Source organism: Mesoplodon mirus (assembly GCF_964341445.2).
Source record: "Mesoplodon mirus genome assembly, chromosome: 11".
Classification (NCBI taxonomy): domain Eukaryota; kingdom Metazoa; phylum Chordata; class Mammalia; order Artiodactyla; family Ziphiidae; genus Mesoplodon; species Mesoplodon mirus.
The window spans coordinates 48255415-48272403 of NC_138987.1; the positions used below are offsets into that span (position 1 = coordinate 48255415).

General features: G+C 36.1%; 1 protein-coding gene across 1 annotated transcript in view; it reads left to right on the top strand.

Annotated features, from left to right (window-relative positions):
- Nucleotides 1-233: 233 nt before the first annotated feature.
- The window catches only part of PDZRN4 (PDZ domain containing ring finger 4), a gene marked incomplete at its 5' end in the record, with an annotated part of 383776 nt that continues 367020 nt past the window's right edge, over nt 234-16989 (top strand). Inside the window, 3 exons of the mRNA XM_082636895.1 lie at nt 234-869; nt 3228-3314; nt 6095-6202. Of these exons, the coding sequence (XP_082493021.1) occupies nt 234-869; nt 3228-3314; nt 6095-6202 (831 nt within the window). The remainder of the gene's footprint in view (nt 870-3227; nt 3315-6094; nt 6203-16989) is intronic.

Sequence of the window (16989 nt, forward strand, 5' to 3'; positions counted from 1 at the left end):
GGGAGGCCACCGGAGGTGGCGTCTATTCGTGTCAATACGGCAGAGTCAGGGGACTTAGTAGGAGCCAGAAAACTTCAAGCCAAACAAACTCTGAGATCACAATCCCTCACCCTTCTCCTCCCCTCCGACGAGCTATCGCAGCGTGTTCACTGTCCCTGGGGTAGTTCGTGGGGGGACAAGGGGCTCGGAGAAAGTGGACTCCTCGTTCGCTCCCCTTCTCCCCCATCCCTACCATGGGCTTTGCCCTGGAGCGCTTCGCCGAAGCGGTGGACCCGGATTTCCAGTGCAGGCTGTGCGGCCAGGTGCTGGAGGAGCCCCTGTGCACGCCGTGTGGGCACGTCTTCTGCGCCCGCTGCCTGCTGCCCTGGGCGGCGCGGCGGCGCCGGTGCCCGCTGCAGTGCCAGCCCCTGGCGCCGTGCGATCTGTACCGGGTGCTGCCTCTGCGCAGCCTCGTCCAGAAGCTGCGCACCCAGTGCGACTACCGCGCCCGCGGCTGCGGCCACTCGGTCGGGCTGCGCGAGCTGGCGGCGCACGTCGAGCGCTGCGACTTTGGCCCTGCCCGCCGCCGCCGCCGGGGCTGCGTCTCCGGGCCGGGCGGCCGGGGCGGCGGGGACGCGTCCGCGCGGGGGGACTGCGGCTCAGCGCCCGGGGTCCGCCGCGGCGGGACGCCGGGAGTCCGTGACGGGAGCGGGCGGGCGCCAGGGCCTCAAGTCCTTGCCTGGAGGCGGCGCGAGAAGGCGCTGCTGGCGCAGCTCTGGGTGCTGCAGGGGGAGGTGCTGCTCAAGGCCCGCAGGTACCAGGAGAAGTTCACCCAGTACATGGCTCACGTCCGCAACTTCGCCAGGGACCCAGGCGGCGGCCGCGGCCGGGTAAGCGCTGAGGGGTCGGCACCCGGGGAATGGTCGATCGGGGTGGAAAGGGGGACGGTTCTTTCTGGCACTTCAGAATTCCTTCGCAAGGTGACATCCTTCTTTATGTGGTAGGAAGAAGCATCCACCGCCCTGATCATCCTATACTATTACTATCTTTCGAGTGTATTAGTATTGCAGTTTACAAGGATTGTCCCCTTTACACTTATACTGGGATTGGAAAAGAGTTAAACAGATTAAATTCCAACTTTTCGTCGGAGAAGGAGGAATTAGGAAAACTCCTTTTCCCACCCAGACCCTTGCTTCCCATCTTTCACTCTCCTGCCTACCCTCTCTGCATATTTTTTGTACCTTCGGCCTCGGCCTGAAGCCAGTTAGAGAAGGAAAGCCAGGTAGCGAGGACCTCTCCTACCCTGCCTCCCCTCTCCCGCTGGCTAGCATCCCGGGGCGTGTCATTCCCACACCTTTAGCTCTGCATGACTTAGTTTCCCTACCAAATCACCCGTATCAGCCACTTTGTCCTCAGCACAGGGACTCAGGGATACGGGAAACCAGGATAACTTGGAGTTAAGAAATTAAGAGATGGGATTTCTTAGACCTGCAGGGTTCTTTTCATCACCCTGACCTTCCCTAAATAGTCCTTAAGTGCTTCCAGATTTCATTATTAGTGGAACGTGAGTGGGTGAGTGTGAGACTTGGGGAACCTAGTCTGAGAGCTCACATCTATCTGTGCTCAGACTAGCTGTGTGAGCTCCTGGGATGTTTGTTTCCCTTCTTTGTCGAGGTTGCTGGCCCTGAACTGTGTTCCTGGACTGCCGGCTTTCTGACGGAATAAACAAGCCTCTTTGCAGCGGCTCGTGACAAGAGGCTTGTTTATAAAGATGTTCCTTCTCTTCTGAAGGACTTCTGCACAGTGTTTGACATTGTTGGCCGCTGCCATGGTGAGCAGGGATTTAGCAGAACTTACACTCCGTTCAAGGAGCTGTTTTCATTCCCCTGCCTCCTGGGGAGGAGCAACCCAGGGTGATGCCCATTTGGAACTGCTTTGCATTGCCTCCAACTCAGGCACCGAATTTAGAAGCTTCTGTCCTTGAACCTAAAAAGGATAATTGAAGTGTGAGGGGCTGAACTGTTTCTACTCTGATAAACGGAAGCACATGCTTATTAAAAGTTTGGATGCTCTCTATGATTCTTTCCCTCTCATATTTACATCCACATAAATTTACAAAATGGGAGGACCAGAGAGAAGCACAGAAATATGGTCTGTAACACCAGGTCAGGGTTCAAGGTCTTGGAGAAGCAATGGTTGGTGGAAAGGAACAAGGCTAGATTATATGACAGAGAAGTCCATGCAACAAGTCAAGAAGTCAAGCTGTGGTTCTGAGAAGTGAGGCAAAACTGGCCATGATCTGCAGACTGCTTACCAAAAGGCTTCTCCGTGCTGCTCAGAAATGTTTTCCCACTACCAGCAGGGGCTGCTGTGCACACTGCCTGGGAAAAGTTCCTGGGAAAAGATGGTGATGATGGTAGCAGTGGTGATGATGTTTATGGAAATTTATCATTCTGAAGTAATTGCCAAATACGTAATTTCCTAGGATAGTTAATAATATGAATAACCATGAATAAAATTCATAAAGCCTTGCACTGTTTCATCTTATGTTTAAATTGGTCTTTTTTAAGAAGGAGGTTTGTAGATATAATTCCTGTTTGTTTAATTGTTATTTGTCCATCAGGAAAGCAATACATACTGATTTAGTTAGCATAAATCCTCTCTTTTTAAAATTCTGCAGAAATTATGGAAAACCAAATAAAAATACTATTTAAAACTATGATTACTGTAACCTACAAAAGCCTGTATTTCAGTAGCAATGTGAATATTAATGTTGAAATAAATTTATAAATAGCTCACTATTATTTGCATCCCTTAAGGTTTTCCAAAGTGAAATTATTACATAAAATAATTCTTAGATTCTTTAACAATTTATTTTACTCATCTGTATTGGAGGGAAAAAATAAGGATACCTGCATGGTTGAATCAGAAATCTGTTTAAGTTACAGTGGAGTCAGAATCAGATGCTGAGTTAGGATAAAAGCTGCATGTATAAACATGTAAAGCCATTTAGTCAGTTTTGAAAATAGTTATTTTTCTCACATGCATGGTTGTTCCTTCAAATACATACTTTCAAAGTAAATTCAGGAAGAAATTAACCTCCCAAATTCAGCCATCCTTAATTTTAAGATTTTAAGGTTTTCTCTTTTTCAAATCAATGTACTTACCGTTAAAAAACACCTTTGTTGTAGCATTTTTTTTCTTTTATATTTTTTAACTAGTCAGTTATTTTATCCCTTTTCTTCTAGGATGGAGAACATAAGCCATTCACTATTGTGTTAGAAAGAGAAAATGACACTTTGGGATTCAATATTATAGGAGGTCGACCAAATCAGGTAACCCACCCTATTAATGCATAAGTCACGCTTTGCTTAAAATAATAGAAGACTTAGCTTTCATTTGTGGATTTTAAGTAAAAAAATAAACAACAAAAAAAGAAGGTTTAATCTTTAAAATAGTGCTTGTCATCAAAATGCAAATGTTCCAGTATAAAAATTCCAGAACAAACCAAGAATTTTTTTGAGAAAAATAAAACAAAACAACAGCTAACAATCTTTGCTACTTTAAAAAAAAAGAGTACATTTCACACTTTACCTACATCATACAGTCCTGTTGGCAAATTTCTTAAATAAACCTATTTCACAATAACACATATAGGCAATTTCTACTTAATAATCTTAGACAGGTGTATTGCTTGCTTGTACCTCTTATTTATTATGTCAAATTGGTCAGTTTTCAGATGCTAACACAGACCAGGCAGTTTATAAAATATCTTGAATGAATGAATGAAGAGTTAAAATAAGTTGAAATGAGGGATAATTGTTTTCACAACTACATAGGTAATACCATGTCTAAAAAAGATAGTTGATTTGATATATTTTTGGCTCCCCAAATCAAATTTTTTATTAAATTGAATGAATAATTTTTTCTACATTGATGCCAATTGTTTTCAAAATGCATGAGTTAATAAACTTATACCAAATACTGTAGTTGCAATGTTCTTTCATATCCTTCAAATAGTACATCAACTTAATTTTCATCCTAACTAGGAAAGGTAGTGAAGTTTTTAAAAAATCATGTTCTTTCATTTTCCAATCAGCTGCCATGAAAGTTTTGCATCCTGCATTGCAGATGTTGGCCACAGAAACTGTCTGAGTGTTGTTGGACATATTGCTGTGTTCAGGCCAGGATGGCAATGACATATTTCCTCTTTGTATTTAGCATTTTGAAAACCTAGCAACTTATCAAGCATTTAGAGAAGAGCTAACACCTGTCCTTCTCAAACTCTTCCAAAATATAGCAGAGGGAGGAACACTCCCAAACTCATTCTATGAGGCCACCATCACCTTGATACCAAAACCAGACAAGGATGTCACAAAGAAAAGAAAACTACAGGCCAATATCACTGATGAACATAGATGCAAAAATCCTCAAAAAAATACTAGCAAACAGAATCCAACAGCACATTAATAGGATCATACACCATGATCAAGTCGGGTTTATTCCAGGAATGCAAGGATTCTTCAATATACGCAAATCAATCAACGTGATACACCATATTAACAAATTGAAGGAGAAAAACCATATGATCATCTCAATAGATGCAGAGAAAGCTTTTGACAAAATTCAACACCCATTTATGATAAAAACCCTGCAGAAAGTAGGCATAGAGGGAACTTTCCTCAACATAATAAAGGCTATATATGACAGACCCACAGCCAGCATCGTCCTCAATGGTGAAAAACTGAAACCATTCCCACTAAGATCAGGAACAAGACAAGGTTGCCCACTCTCACCACTCTTATTCAACATAGTTTTGGAAGTTTTAGCCACAGCAATCAGAGAAGAAAAGGAAATAAAAGGAATCCAAATCGGAAAAGAAGAAGTAAAGCTGTCACTGTTTGCAGATGACATGATACTATACATAGAGAATCCTAAAGATGCTACCAGAAAACTACTAGAGCTAATCAATGAATTTGCTAAAGTAGCAGGATACAAAGTTAATGCACAGAAATCTCTGGCATTCCTATATACTAATGATGAAAAATCTGAAAGTGAAATCAAGGAAACACTCCCATTTACCGCTGCAACAAAAAGAATAAAATATCTAGGAATAAACCTACCTAAGGAGAAAACCTAGCAACTAATGACTGCTGTATTCTGTTTCTAGAACAGTTGCCATTTATTATGAAAAGATAAAAGTCTTTTCAGCATATCATTTTTGTTTTCTTTTCCCCTAAGGAATATTTTTATAAATGCTAGTAGGGTGTTTGACATTTAGATGACACTAGACACTTTTAAGAGCCTCTTAAAATTCATGATAAAGAAGGATGGTTAAGGAGAAATAATTTTGTTTAACTTGCTACAAAGCGAAGTGACATTTAAAATTATACAGTGTATTATTATAGAATGTTGGCCATTTTCCCTAAATAAGTTTTGCAGGGTAATTGGTTTTCTGTGACTTGCTAAAAATGTCCTATATATATGGTATTGGCTATGTGTTTGAGGTTTAATTAATCATTAGTCTCATTGTACCTGGAACTGTGTAAAGATTAGCTTCGAATGGGTTCTCCTACAATTTGGAGTTGATCTTTTGGGATTTTACACTTGAGTAAGCTCCTAGTCTCCCCTGTGAAGATATACAGTTAGAGCTATATTTCCAGATCTGTCACATCATGAGGCTAAGTTATATTTTCAGAACTATGGCCACATTTCAAACCAATTATATAGTTAGGCTGGATATGTTTTTTGTTTTCTTTAACTTATAGCCCTTTTTAATTGCTATACCTCTTTATACATGAGATGTTTTATAAATAGTACTTAGAAGCCCATTGTTATCAGCTCGTTCATGCCCTTTCCCCATAGCTTTTATGTATACTGAAAAACATGAGGTAACTAGATAATCTTGTCAAAGATGTTCATTCATTAAAGCTGCCATCTTGATTAATGACTATTTGGTGTTAAGTAAGTTAAAATTCAGTACCAAATCTCCAGCTAAGAAAGAGAATTGCATGTTTAGAGAGGCTTGGCAATGTTACATTTACTAAATTGTTTTTTATCCAACTTAAAATTTTGTTTACATCTTTCTTACTGCTAAAGGTTTTATTTTTTAAAGGATAATCAAGAAGAAACACCAATGGAAGGAATTTATGTTTCAAAGATTTTGGAAAATGGACCTGCTGATAGAGCAGATGGCTTGGAGATTCATGACAAAATCATTGAGGTAAGACAATAATAAAGCACAAATAGGATCTGTGGAAGAAATATTTGGACATTTAAAATTTCCAAACTTATTGCTTTTCCTTGGTGTGGTACTTATTAGAGTGTATATCTAACTAGAATGTATAACTAACCTGTTTTAATGATTAGATATTGGAATAGAAGAATGAATCACCCAAAGTTTCCAGATGTGTTAATGAATATCTCCATTTTAATAAATTGCCTCTCCCCATGAATTACAAAGATAATTGTGTGATTATTAAGGGATTGATTTGTTATAACATCTCAAAAAAGGATGATAAATCTCTGCTGAAGAACATTTTGGACAAGTAAATATTACTATCTTTAAACTTGTAATTAGTATGTTATATGTAGAATTATTTATACGTTCCCTTTTTACCATTTCTTAGTTTAATGTGGATATCTTGTTCATGTATCTTTCACATGAAAAAAAAAAGAAGCAGCTATTGCAAAAACTTGGTGGGAACTCTTCATTTTCTCTAATGTACATCATGGCTGTATTGTTTGTATTTAGGGTTGACAAAGTAAATACTCACAAGTTAGTGAAACTTGAGCTGTGATAATAGAATTTTGGGTCACTGCCATTTACTGCCTCAGTGCTTTTGAAATTTTAACTGGTTGAGATAGTATTATTTGGTGTAGCTGAAAATTAGGTTAGTTTTGTCAATGGAGTTATTTCCAACGTATTAGTAAAGACATAAATAGAAATTTGGAAGGTATACTTGACTCCACTATTCTTTTGGAAAAATTCTGTTTATTCTAGATTATATAATCATTTACACTATCTTTCTGAATGTCTATATAAACTATCTGGATGGAGACTGTTTTTCTTTATTAAACTTTGAATAAAGTTTTAGATGTTCATTTATCATTTGTGCATTAAAAAAGTTGAATTTCGAATAATTTGACCTAGGATGAGAGTAAAGAGCAGAGAAGAGCCTATAGTTTGTTGTTTACTCATAAGATTTAGAAATTAGCTGATTAAGCACTTTGGGCAAGAGAGAGGAGTCGACTTTGGGTGAAAAACTGTGGTTTTTATCTGAAGGGGTCTCTTGCATCAAGGTTTTCTCTTTCCATTTTTGTAGCCAAGAAAGTATGGGGCTACTTTCACTGATACTATCCAGTTTGTCACGACAATTTGCCTGGTGGAAACATTTACATGCCACAGTTTCTAAAGTTAGAATTTTTCTGTTTCTACTCATGTTTGTGCAGTATGATATAAAGGACATGATAACTTCAACAAAAAATTGTTCTTTTCACTTTCTGCCTTATTGCTAGCATTTTGTTTTTTCCAGTTAAATGGAAAACAAATGCCTACATATGCTACTATTAGAAGGGCTGATGGAACTGGATATGTATATTCAGCTAGCACACACACTCACATATACTCATAACAGAAACACATACTGGGGATTTAAAAATAATTTATTCCAGCTAGGTAACAATGCTATGTATGTTTCATTAATGTTGCATGGAAAACGAGGAAGAAGAATTTGTCTTTTATATTGTGATATAGCATATTTGTTAAAAATTTACTGGTTTTGTTAATGTATAGATGTACTTTTATAAAACTATGGTTGATTAATCAAGTGCATCTTTATATCTAATACTGTTACAAATATATGTCAAAATAACCTTATTTAAATAATATAAGATAAAGAGCAAAGAGATCAACCATGGAAATCTAAATTATAATTTATAACCAGCTGCAGTATTATTATTTCACCTTGATGTGCATATATTAGCTGCTAATGACAAGAGCTTGAAATTTGCCTCAATGATAGAGATTTATCAGTGTATTCTTTATGCCAAGGTAAATTGGTATTATGCATATTTTTATTATAGTTCTGTAATGGATTTATGTGACCACATTTGCAGTTAAGAAATGAGTTAGGTGGTATACATATTTCTGGAATGTTGCCTGTTAAACAGCATGAAAAATTTTGCAAGGAAGATTATTAGAAATAAATCTCTTATATTTAGTTGCTCAGGGATGCCATCAACTTTTTTAAAGTGATAGATATTTGTGTGACCTTATTTCATATATATATGTAAATAAGCATGCTTGTTCTTAGGCATATATATGTGTAAATATCCCTATGTATCAATTAAAAGTAAGAAATATTTGATTCTTGTCAATTATTTTAGTTCATCTAGCATTATGGTACCAGTCAACTTTACAGAGTTTATAATAATAGGAAACTGATAAGAAATATACAGATTAATTTTAAATGTGCAGAGACAGAAAAACAGATTCTGTATTAGAGGAATTTCTTTTCCATTTTTTTGTTCTCAGTGATTTGTTTAGTGAACTAATTTGATGGACTGTTTTTTTTTTTTTTTCAGTTTTTGAATTTCAAATGGCCATGCTGATTTAAACCTAGTGCAACAAATAAATTTGTTTGCAGAATAAAGTACACAAATAGTTCAGATATTATAAACTACCCATATGACTTAACTCCCACAGTCTGACATATTACTAATGCCTTGAATTCAGTGATATGTAACTTAAATAAAAAATAGAAACTGTTAGATAATTTATTATTTACTTAAGTCAAGATATACTAAAATATTTTGTGTAGTTAATTGCTTAAAGCACTCATTACAGCAGGTTTATGAAATAAATTTATAAAATAAATTTTCATAAATCATTCATTTGAAGGAGGAAATAGATATGTTAAAAGTTTGGTTCTACTAATACTTAAAGAAATTTTACTAATCCTAATAAAAATATTAGCTATAACAATTTTGTTAAAATTTAACAGAAGACAAAAACTCCTAAAGTACTGCTTTTAGGTATTGCACATTCTACTGAAGCTGAATTCAAGAATTGTAAAAGCAAAAAATCATAGTCATGAGGTAAATCCATGTCATATTTTTCACATAATACAAGGCAAATTTATTTTTGGAGCCAGTCTCCATGAGCAGTCATGTTTACCAGTTTCTAGATGTTTACACGTCCACATTTGTTAAAATATTTATGTGTGTAGATTCAGAAAAGACATCAGTTGTGATATTTCAGTTACATTAGGTGTCAAAGTATCACCGGAGACTAAAAGACAGAAGATGTTGCTAAAGACATTTTGAAACATCACAGAAGTTCACATAGACGAGGAATTCACCAGAGTGTACATCTGAATAAAAGCATCTTTTACAAGCTGTTTTTCACCCTTTCAAGGCTCAAAGGACCACAGAAGATCTTTGATACTATCAGAGACTTTGGCACAATTCTCTGCAGGCAATACCATTACAATCCTTATCATCATGTTAGGATGCCTGAAGGGTATATGGGAGGGAGTTGAGAGTCAAAGTTCACTGCTGCCGTCAGCAACTATTCCTCTATTATTATTTCTGTGATGCTGATAGTGGGCTACACAACTATAACCCCTAAGTGAGAAAGTGAATAGAGGGGACGATAGTCATTCATGGCTCTTTGTTCACATTTTCTTCTCCCTCCCCCAACCCCCTTCCCGAGTTCCTACCAATGCCCTGTGACGGTGACAGGAAAGTCCATCTTTCTTTCAGCTTCTGGAGACCAGGGAGTCAGGGTGGAGTGCTGTAAAGTCTCTGAGAACAGTTTGGAGCAGAAAGCAGAGTTTTCTTTAGTGTATACATTAAAATCTATTCTATTTATTTAGTTTGAACTTCATTATGAAATGCAATGCACAAGACATTTCCATTTACTTTAGAAACAATTTCCATATGGAACAATGTCAGTGTAGCACTTTCTAGAAAGTGCTGAGTTTAGTACTAGCAGAAAGAACTTTACAAATGTCTCTACAAGAACTTCTTAACTATTCCAGACTGCCAACTACAATTTCTTTTAGTTCTGTAATTGTCGACATTCTGCATTCTCTATCACTACTTTCTCCTCCACTAAAGTGAAAATCTTTGGTGGTTATCATGTTTATTTGCCCAAGACTCTGCATAGTTTTGTTGTAACTATTAACACAGGAAATTTAAGTGCAGATCAGAGCTAAACATTCAGGAATGCTTTTGAATCAGTTCCTCAGTGTGGCACCCCTGTATGTGCCTGATGGCACAGTGTAATTTACCACTTCATAAAGCAGCCATGCTAATTTGTTTATGCATTAGAAGCATTTACAAGTTTTGTAGGTCACTTGTAAATCTGGTGGGCAATTAGAATTTTTGACAAATTGCTATTTAATTCAAACATATCACTGAATTTGTCAATAAAATATTATCATCCTCACACATCTTTAAAGTGTATTTTAACTGTTCAAATAACATTGACTGATTGTCTGAAAGAATTAGGAAGGAAATAAAGCAATCCTGTTAATGCAAGTAAAGAAGTACATTGTAATGAGTTTTGTAATCATGATTACATTTGTAATACATGATTGTCATTATATAAATTGTGTAATTTAATGTATCTTGAAAAGTACTGTGGTGCAGTAAGGCATGAATTCTGAAATCAAGGAGATCTGGCTGGAATCCCTGTCCTGCCTTTTAAATTGTGTGGCCTTGAATAAGCCAGCTGTGCCTCAGTTTCTATGCCATTAATACTTATTGTGTGCACGTAGTGCCTGGCACAGGGCAGATTCTTGGAACCCGCTATCAGGGCCTGATGTGTCTCATTCAGCTTATGCAAGTAGTTTGCTCTCCAAAGCAGATAGACAATACAGGGAGAGGAAGGGGAGTTGTATTTTTCTTTTTTGGAGAATTCAGATCACTCTCTCCAGCTCTCAGTCATTCCCATTTCCATAGGCACCACAGTTTGAATGAGTAAATGTAGAAAGTTTTAAGTTGTATATAAAGTTGTATGTATATCTCACAGTTTCTTTATCCATTCATATATCCTTGGACATATAGATTGTTTACATGTCTTGGCCATTGTAAGTAATGCTGCAGTAAATATGGGGGTGCATATATCTTTTTGAATTAGTGTTTTTATTTTCTTTGGATGAATGCCCAGAAGTGGAATTGTTGGATCATATGGTAGTTCTATATTTAATTTTTTGAGGAAACTTCATAATGTTTTTCATAGTGACTGCACCATTTACATTCCCATCAATAGTGCATAAGAGTTCACTTTCCTCTACATTTTGGCCAACATTTGTTATCTCTTATCTTTTTGATAACAGATGTGAGGTGATATCTCATTGTGGTTTGATTTACATTTCCCTGTTGTTTAGTGATGTTGAGCATCTTTTCATGTACTTGTTGGCTATCTGTATGTCTTCTTTGTAAAAAAACTGTGTTTACTTCCTCTGCCCATATTTTAATCAGATTGTTTGATTTTTAGCTGAGCTGTAGGCATTCTATATATGTTTTGGATATTAACCCCTTATCAAGTATATGATTTGCAAATATTTTCTCCCATTCAGTAAGTTGCCTTTTTGCTTTTTCTTCTTTGCTGTGCAGAAGCATTTTAGTTTGCTGTATTCCCACTTGTTTATTTTCACTTTTGTTCCCTTTGCTTTTGGTGTCAAATCCCCCAAAAATTGTTGCCAAGACCAGCATCAAGAACCATATTGCCTATGTTTTCGTCCTGGAATTTTATGGTTTAAGATTTTACATTCAAGTCTTTACTCCATTTTGCATTAATCTGTGTGTATAGTGTAAGACAGTGGTCCAATTTTATACTTTTGCATGTGCTGTCCAGTTTTCCCAGAACCATTTACTGAAGAGACTGTCCTTTTCCCATTATATATTCTTGGCTCCTTTGTTGTAGAGTAATTGATTATATATGCATGGGTTTATTTCTGGGCTTTCTATTCCGTTAATCAATGTGACTGTTTTTTTTTGTTTGTTTGTTTATTTGTTTGTTTTTTTCTTTTGCGGTATGTGGGCCTCTCACTGTTATGGCCTCTCCCATTGCGGAGCACAGGCTCCAGACGCGCAGGCTCAGCGGCCATGGCTCACGGGCCCAGCCGCTCCATGGCATATGGGATCTTCCTGGACTGGGGCACAAACCCATGTCCCCTGCATCGACAGGCGGACTCTCAACCACTGCGCCACCAGGGAAGCCTGTGACTGTTTTTTATATCAGTACCATACTGTTTTGATTACTATAGCTTTGTAATAGAGTTTTTAATCAGCAAGTGTGATGTCTTCACCTTTGCTCAAGCAAAGGTTAAGATCACTTAAGATTACTTTGGCTATTTGAGGTCTTTTGTGGTTCCATACAAATTTTAGGATTGATTTTTCTTTTTCTCTGAAAAATGCTGTTTGAATCTGTAGATTGCTTTGGGTAGTATGGACATTTTAATAACAGTAATTCTTCCAGTCCATGAGCACAGAATATCTTTCCATTTATTTGTGTTCTTCAATTTCTTTTCTCAATGTCTTATAGTTTTCAGTGTACAGGCCTTTCACTTGTTCAGTTAAATTTATTTCTAGGTATTTTATTCTTTTTGATGTAATTGTAAATAGGATTGTCTTCTTCATTCGTCTTTCAGATAGTTCATTAATACTGTGTAGAAATGCAACTGATTTCTTTGTATTGATTTTGTATCCTGCAACTTTACTGAATTTATTTATTAGTTCTAACGATTTTTGGTGGTGTCTTTAGAATTTTCTATATACAATTGACTGTCTGTATACACCAGTTCTGTATCTGCTGATTCAACTGTGGATTGAAAATAAAAGAAAAAAAAAAAAGAAAATTTCAAAAAGCAAAGCTTAAGTGTGTCATGCACCCGCGACTATTTACATAGCATTTACATCATACTTAGAAGTATTTACATAGCATTTACATCATACTTAGAATTATTTACATAGCATTTACATTGTATTAGGTATTGTAAGTAATCTAGAGATGATTTAAATTATATGGGAGAATGTACATAGTTTACATGAAAATACCATGCCATTTTATATATGGGACTTGAGCAATCACAGATTTTTGTGAGGGCTGGAGCCTAGAACCAATGCTGCATGAATACCAAAAGATGACTGTATAAAATTATGTCATCTGAATATAGTGAGAGTTTTACTTTTTCCTTTCCAATTTGCATGCTTTTTATTTAATTTTCTTGTCTGATTGCTTTCTGATTAAATCTTCCAATACTATGTTGTACAAGAGTGGTGAGAGTGGGCATCCTTGTTTTGTTCCTGATCTTAGAAGAAAAGCTTTCCTGTTTTTACCATTGAATATGCCATTAGCTGTGGAACTGTCATATGTGATATTTATTATGTTGAGGTAGGTTCCCTCTGTACCTACTTGCTTGAGAGCTTTTATCATAAATGTATGTTACATTTTGTCAAATGTTTTTTCTGCATTTACTGAGCTGATCATATGCTTTTTTCCTTCATTTTGTTAAAGTGGTTTATCACATTGATTGACTTATGGATACTGAATCATCCTTGCACCTCTGGAATTAAGTCCCACTTGATTATGGTGTATGATCCTTTTTTTTTTTTTTTTTTTTTTGCGGTACGTGGGCCTCTCACTGTTGTGGCCTCTCCCGTTGTGGAGCACAGGCTCTGAACATGCAGGCTCAGTGGCCATGGCTCATGGGTCTAGCCGCTCTGTGGCATGTGGGATCTTCCTGGACCAGGGCACAAACCTGTGTCCCCTGCATCGGCAGGCGGACTCTCAACCACTGCACCACCAGGGAAGCCCATGTATGATCCTTTCAATGTGTTGTTGAATTCAGTTTGCAAGTATTTTGTTAAGGATTTTTAGATCTGTGTTTATCAGGGATATTAGCCTATAATTTTCCTTTCTTTTGGTGTCTTTCTCTGGTTTTAGTATCAGGGTAATATTCTCCTCATGAAATGAGTTTAGAAGTGTTCCCTCCACTTCTGTTTTTTGGAAGAGTTTGAGAAAAATTAGTATTAATTTTTCTTTGAACATTTGTTAGAATTCACCAGTGAAGCAACCTGGTCCTGGACTTTTGTTTGTTGGGAGATTTTTGATTACTGATTCAATCTCCTTACTGGTAATCAGTCTGTTCAGATGCTCCATTTCTTTGTGATTCAGTCTTGGATGGTTGTATTTTAGGAATTTATCCATGACTTCTAGGTTATCCAGTTTGTTGGTATATAATTGTTCATAGTAGTCCCTTATAATACTTTGTTTTTCTGTGGTATCAGTTGTAATATCACCTCTTTCATTTCTGATTTTATATATTTGAGTCCTCTCAATTTTAACTTTTCAAGAACTAATTCTTTGTTTCATTGATATTTTATATTGTCTTTTTGCTCTCTATTTTATTTATTTCTGCTCTGATTTTTGTTATTTCTTTCCTTCTGCTAAGTTTTGTCCTTTTTCTAGTTTCTTGAGTTGTAAAGTTAGGTTGTCTATTTAGGATATTTATTCTTTCTTGAGATGGGCATTTTTTCCTATGACCTTCATTTTAAAAACTTCTTTTGCTGCATCCCATAAGTTTTGGTATGTTGTATTTCCATTTTCATTTGTCTCAAGATATTTTTTTTTAATTTACCTTTTGATTTCTTTTTTGACCCATTGGTTGTTCAGTAGCTCATTTTGTAATTTACATATATTTTTTGAAATTTCTAGTTTTCTTCTTGTAATTGGTTTCTACTTCAATACCATTTTGGCAAGAAAAGATCCTTGATGTAATTTCAGTCTTCTTAAATTAGTTGACTTGTTGTGTGGCCCAATGTGATCTATCCTGGAGAATGTTCCATGTGCACTTGAGAGAATGGCTATTCTGCTGCTTTTGGATGTATTGTTCTGTGTAGATTTGTTAAGTTCATCTGATCTAATGTGCCACTTAAGGCCAATGTTTCCTCATTGATTTTCTGTCTGGATGATCTTCCATTGTTGTAAGTGGGGTATTAAAGTTACCTATTATTATTTTCTTCCTTTAGGTTTGTTAATATTTGCTTTATATATTTAGATGTTTCTAAGTTGGGTGCATAAATATTTACAAATATTTAATCCTCTTTGTGTGAGTGACCCCTTTATCATTATCTAATGCCTTTCTTTGTCTTTTATTTTAAAGTACATTTTGTCTGATATAAGTATAACTACCTTAGCTTTCTTTTGGTTTCCATTTGCATGGAATATCTTTTTCCATTCCTTCAGTTTCAGTTTGTGTGTTCTTAAGTGTGAAGTGAGTCTCTTGTAGGCAGGATACAGATGAGTCTTGTTTTTTAAATTTATTTTATTGAAGTATAGTTGATTTACAAAGTTGTATTAATTTCTACTGCACAGCAAAGTGATTCAGTTTTATACACACACACACACACACACACACACACACACACACGTTCATTTTCATATTCTTTTCCATTATGTTTTATCAGAGGGTGAGTCTTGTTTTTTTATTCATTTAACCACTCTATGTCTTTGATTGGAAAATCTAGTTCATTTACATTTAAAGTAATTATTGATAGTTATGTACCTATTTCCATTTTGTTAATTGTTTTCTGGCTGTTTTGTAGTTCCTCTGTTCCTTTTTTCTTCTCTTGCTCTCTTCCTTTGTGGTTTGATGACCTTCTTTAGTGTTATACTTTGATTCCTTTCTAATTATCTTTTGTGAATTTACAATAGCTTTTTCCTTTGTGGTTACCATGAAGCTTAAATATAACAATTTATATTTACAACAGTTTATTTTAAGTTGATAAAAACTTGAGTTTGAATGCATTCTAAAGGTCTATATTTTTACACTCCCCCCACCCATGTTTTATATTTTTGATGTCACATCTTACATCTTTTTCTCTGGTGAATTCCTTAACAAATTATCATAGATAATTATAGTTATTTTTAGTACTTTGTCTTTTAAATTTCATACTAGTTTTATAAGTGATTAATTCACTATCTTTACTATATATTTACCTTTACCAGTGAGATTTATATTTTCATATTTTTTCTTGTTACTAATTAACGCCTTTTTCTTTCAGTTTAAAGAAGTCACTTTAACATTTCCTGTAATTCCAGTTTAATGGTGATGAGCTCATTTAGCTTTTGCTTGTCTGTGAAGCTATTTATTTCTCCTCTAATTCTGATTGATAATTTTGTTGGGTAAAGTATTCTTGGTTTGAAGTATTTTTTATTTCAGCACTTTTAATATATCACATGACTCCCTTCTGGCCTGCAAAGTTTCTGCAGAAAAATCTGCTGATAGTCTTGTGTGTGTAACAAATTGTTTTTCTCTTGCTGCTTTTAAGATTCTCTGGTTGTCCTTAACATTTGACATTTTTAATTATAATGTTTCTTGGTGCAAGTCTGTTGGGGTTCACCTTATTTCGTACCATCTGGGTTTCCTGGATCTAGATGTCTGCTTCTTCACCAGATTAGGGAAGTTTTCAGCCATGATTTCATCCAATAAGTGTTCTGCTCCTTTCTCTCTCTCTTCTCCTCCTGGGACTCCTATAATACAAATGTCATTTCACTTGCTGTTGTCCCATAGGTCCCTTAAACTATCTTCACTTTCTTTCATTCTTTTTCCTTTTTGCTCCTCTGATTGTGTGAGTTTGTTTGTCCTGTCTTCAAGTTCATTGATTTTTTCTTCTGTTTTATCTAGTCTGCTGTTGAACCATTCTAATGTATTTTTCAGTTCACTTATGGTATTCTTCAGTTCTTTTTAGTACTTGTATTTTCTATTTTTTTATCTGTTTGTGAATTTTTCACCGTGTTCCATCCAGTCTGCTCCCAAGTTTGCTAAGTGTCTTTATGATCATTACTTTGAACTCTTTATCTAGTAAGTTACTTATGTCTGTTTCATTAAGGGTTTTTTTTTAGGTTTTATCTTATTCTTTCATTCTCTCTTTCTTCATTTTGCTTGATTCTCTGTGTTGGTTTCTGTGCATTAGATGAAACAGCCACCTCTCCCA